Source organism: Phaethon lepturus, unplaced genomic scaffold, assembly GCF_000687285.1.
Source record: "Phaethon lepturus isolate BGI_N335 unplaced genomic scaffold, ASM68728v1 scaffold22877, whole genome shotgun sequence".
Lineage (NCBI taxonomy): Eukaryota > Metazoa > Chordata > Aves > Phaethontiformes > Phaethontidae > Phaethon > Phaethon lepturus.
Genome location: NW_010552834.1, coordinates 743 through 4897, shown reverse-complemented (window position 1 = coordinate 4897; position 4155 = coordinate 743). Strand labels below are relative to the sequence as shown.

General features: G+C 60.3%; 1 protein-coding gene across 1 annotated transcript in view; it reads right to left on the bottom strand.

Annotated features, from left to right (window-relative positions):
• Nucleotides 1–266: 266 nt before the first annotated feature.
• Nucleotides 267–4155, bottom strand: part of LOC104624080 (seizure 6-like protein) — a gene marked incomplete at its 5' end in the record, with an annotated part of 4573 nt that continues 684 nt past the window's right edge. The window contains 7 exons of the mRNA XM_010291347.1: nucleotides 267–600; nucleotides 932–1034; nucleotides 1294–1408; nucleotides 1555–1587; nucleotides 2333–2527; nucleotides 2764–2955; nucleotides 3074–3268. Coding sequence (XP_010289649.1) covers nucleotides 571–600; nucleotides 932–1034; nucleotides 1294–1408; nucleotides 1555–1587; nucleotides 2333–2527; nucleotides 2764–2955; nucleotides 3074–3268 — 863 coding nt within the window. The remainder of the gene's footprint in view (nucleotides 601–931; nucleotides 1035–1293; nucleotides 1409–1554; nucleotides 1588–2332; nucleotides 2528–2763; nucleotides 2956–3073; nucleotides 3269–4155) is intronic.

Below are 4155 nucleotides of genomic sequence, written 5' to 3'. Positions count from 1 at the left end.
TCCTGAGCCGCACTCTGCTTCCCCGCAGCGAGGGCAGTCCCTGTGCTCCCTTGTACACAAGCCTCCGAGCCCCCGGCTTTTTTTTTGGGTGACGGGAGCCAGGACCTGCGGGATGAGGAGGGCTGGCAGCGCCGGTGGGACCCTGCAGCAAACCCTGCGCCTACCTCAGCTCCCAGCAATGAACCGCAGGCTCTTGCAATGGAGAAGTTTTTAATTTTTAACAACATCAGAACCGCAAAAGTCCCCCTGTGTGTGGGGGCAGTACCGGGGGACACGCTGCCGTGCGGGGGGGACAGCAGGTGCCCCTGTGTCACCCTGATCTTGCCGGGACCCAGCTCTGCCCCGGCTCCCGCTGCTGCCTGCGCCCAGGGCTCTGCAGCACACCTATCGCGGTTTAAATAGAATAAATACAATGAAGAAAACAGTAAAATCTTCAATAAAGAGGCAAAAGGAAAGACAACAGCAGGTCCAGGGGTCCAACCAAACTCCACGTGGTCTCTGGATTAGTTACTGAGGAAGTTCTATGAGAGCACATTAAGTTCGCAGCCGGAGACTCTCTTACCACTGTCCTTATATTGAAACTTCGTATTCTCTTGTTTCCTGAAAGGAAGGAAAAGCCAGTTGAGGGCAGCAGCTGCATTTCAGAATAATCTCCCAGTTCCCGTGCGGCAAGAGAGGCCCCGGCTGTTGTTTTGCTCCCGGGGAAGCGGTGTCCTCCCTGCCGGGACCCCGCAGCCCCCTCTGCCTCCTCCTGCCTGCTGGAGCCCACCCGGCCCCTCAGGAGTGACCGACAGGGATGGAGCCTCCCGCCCCATTACTCAGCACTCCCGCATCAGGACGGCTGGACTCGTCCTGTGGCTGCACACCCAGCAAAACCTGCGCTTCCCCATCAGGATGGTACCCAGGGAGGAATGGGTGCAGTGGGACTCACCCCTGTCTCATAAATCGGGTTGTCAAACTCCGTTTCTACCGTGATCTGGCTGTAGGGGTGGGAGTACGTGAGGGGCAGGCGGAGGCTGGAGTAGTACCGACGCCTGCGGGGGAGACGCAAGAGTCACTGGGCTGCACGGCGCGACGCCAGAACAAAGCACAACCAGCCCCATCCTCCCACGATCCCCCCATCCCAGCTCCCTGCCAGCACCCCAGGGACCCTGGTGCAGGACCCCAGTGCCCGACTCCCCAGGACTGTGCCTGAGGCATGTGGCCGGTAAGGGCACAGCGATACTGAGCCAGCCCTGTCCACGTCCCCATGGGGCTCTGCCGCTGGCCCCCCAGCCCGACTGCACGCCCCACCTTGTGAGATAGATGTACGCTCCTCCCAGCAGCAAGGAGATGATCAGCACTGGGATGAATATGGCTAAGGCCATATTTCCCCCCTCGAGTGACGTCTCTGCAGCAGCTTCTGCTACTAAAAAGACAAGATCTATTATGTTGGTATTTGCACCTTGTGATCCCCTCTCTGCCTCTGTTTCTCTCCTCCCTCCTCCCGGGCTCCGTGCAGGCTCTGGCTGAGGGCCCAGCCCAGGGCTCATCCAGCACATGCGTGTCACTCACCTTCCAGAGCGTGTTCAAAACTGTCTTGATTCACTGGAAGAGAAATGGAGAGTTACTGGTACGTAACTGGGTTTGACTGGGGGCTGGCAGCTGTTGGCTGCGTGGGGAGCCCAGGCCCCGGTCTCCCTGCCCCATTTGGTCCCGTCACACTGCAAACTTCCAGTTTTTAATAAGCTCTCAGTCTCTGTAAGCTCATGCATGGGACTGAGCGGGATGGGCAAGCCAGACACTGGCAGGAAGGCTCTGCCTGGGGCGGTGGTACCCTCCAGAGAGCCCCGCTGACCAAGAGACAAAGTCTCCACTTACTCTCATGAAGTAGCAATTGAGAACGATTCATCCCTGCAGCTTAGTGGCACGGGGAGGGTCCTCCTGTGTCCAGAAAGCACACTAAACCCAGGCTTTACTTAGACCAGTGCCTAGAGGGTTTCCTGGGCCTGAGCTCTCCCATCTTAGTGAGTGCCCAAGGAGAGCGGAGAGCATCCCTGCTGAGCCTGGGCAAACCCCTATGGGAAGCAACAAAGCAAGAAAAGCAGGCAAGCAGCCAGGCCTGCCCCATACGGCTCACACCGCCAGCACGGTGGCCAGAGGGTTTGCTCCCCCTCCCCGGGGCAGCAGAGCTCGCTCAGCACAAGCCCAGAAAACCACCCTGGTCTCAGATGGGTTTAGCTCCCAGCTAGAGAGCCGCTGGGGGTCTGCAGCCAGACGAGGGTCCCCAGGCTGCCCCAGGTCAGAGGCTGAGGTTGTGCCTGTCCTCGTGTACCCCCAGCCCCACTGTTACCTTTGCAGATGGGCAGGGGGCCGCTCCAGTGGGACGGCTGGCCCAGGATGCATTTGATGGTAACCTCCCCCATGAGTTCAAAGCCCTCATAGCACATGAAGGTCAGGGACTCTCCTGGCAAGTAGAGGCGCTTATAAAGTTTTTGGTCGCCGTTTTCTGGTAGTCCTGGATTATCGCAGGCCAGCGACTCCTCGGCTGAAAGAGAATACATCCTGGGGTGAGCCCCAGGGCTTGGGCTGCCGAGGGAGGGAAGGAGCCTGGGAGGCAGTGGGGAAGCACCCAGGATCCCACCCCATCCCACTTTCAGGTAGCTCAAAGCTCTGCACCACCCCACATGGCTGGGGAAGGTCTTGGCCGCAGGAAAGGGCTACCCGGAACCCTGAGCAGAGGACCCAAGCTGCGGGGGAGCAGGAGTAACTGCCCGAACTTACAGACGCAGTGTGGGAGCCGCGAGGTCCAGATGGGTGTCCCTGTCTCACGGCTGTAGCAGGTCAGCAGCGAGCTGCCTTCCAGCACGAAGCCGGGGTTGCACGTGTACTGAATGGTTGTCCCCACCAGCAGCACCGGGTCGGAGATGAGGCGGGTCGAGTGCTCCACTTCCCCTGGGTCCGTGCAGTACATAACTGGGGAAAAAAGGCTGTCTGAGTGGGGAGCCCCGGCATGGGGACCAGCAGCCGTTACAAAGCGGTGTGGGTCACGGGGGTGCGATGGGGACAGCAGCACATTGCTGGGGGCACTTACTCTTTTCACAGAAGGGGGGGTCGCTGCTCCAGCTGAGGTCCCACTGGCAGGTGAGGGTGTCACTCCCCACAATGTCATAGCCTGGGTCGCACTGGTAGGTGATCTTGGCCCCTCTCACCAGCTCCGTGTGCGACGTGGTCTTCCAGCCGTTCTGGATCTCGGGCAGGTCAGAGCAGGAGTCATTGCGGGACACCTCTGCAGCCAAGAGGGATGCTGGCTGTCACCCACCGAGTGGGACCCCGTGGCACAGCCCTCCTCAGAGCCGCTGCACATGGACACACAGCACTCCGCCGTGTGCCTGTCCCTCCCCGAGAGCTCTCCAGCCCCAGGCACCACAAATAGCACGGCCACAGCTGGCAGCCCGGTCTGTGGGTGGCATCCTCTAGGCAGAGCAAAGGGGCAGCAGCGGGTAACAGGGGCTCTGTGAGGCCTCCCCAGACCTGACCCTAAAAGCAGGAGGAGGGCTGTGCTGATGAAAACAGGGCAGTGTCTTTGCTGGGGTCAGGACAAAAAGAGCAATCTGGGAACACCAGGCTCAGCTCTGGCTGCAGGCGCATGGGAGGAGCGGTGCAGGTGCTGTGGTCACTGCACGGCTGGTTTGGTCTGGCGAAGGGTTTCTGCCCTGCTCTCCCCAGCTCCATGCCCGTGCCCACCGAGCGCTGTGCCCATGGCTGAACCTGGCCGCGTGTGCTGCAGTGCACCGAGGAGGGGACCTGCAGCCTCACAGGTGATCTGCATTGCAGCTTGCTCTCTGCTTGTCATAACCAGGGCTGTCAGCAGTGGGAAGAAAACATGCTTGGAAGAAGACTGCCAGGGGAAGACAGGCGGGGGGAAGAGGCAGGCAGCGAGACGGCAGGTGGCCGTGGGGAAGGAGCGCCCTTCCCAGTCCTTGTCCCTTCCTTGGACATCAGCCACCCTGGTCTGGCAGACATGGCTGCACTGAAGGGAGATGCAAACAGATGTCTCCAGATGTAGTCTAAGCCTCTTTGGAGCAAGGAGCTGTGAGCTGGGAACACCCATCTCAGGAGTCCACCTGGGGAGTGGGTTGATGGACCTCTCCTGGGAGGACACCTCACTGCAGT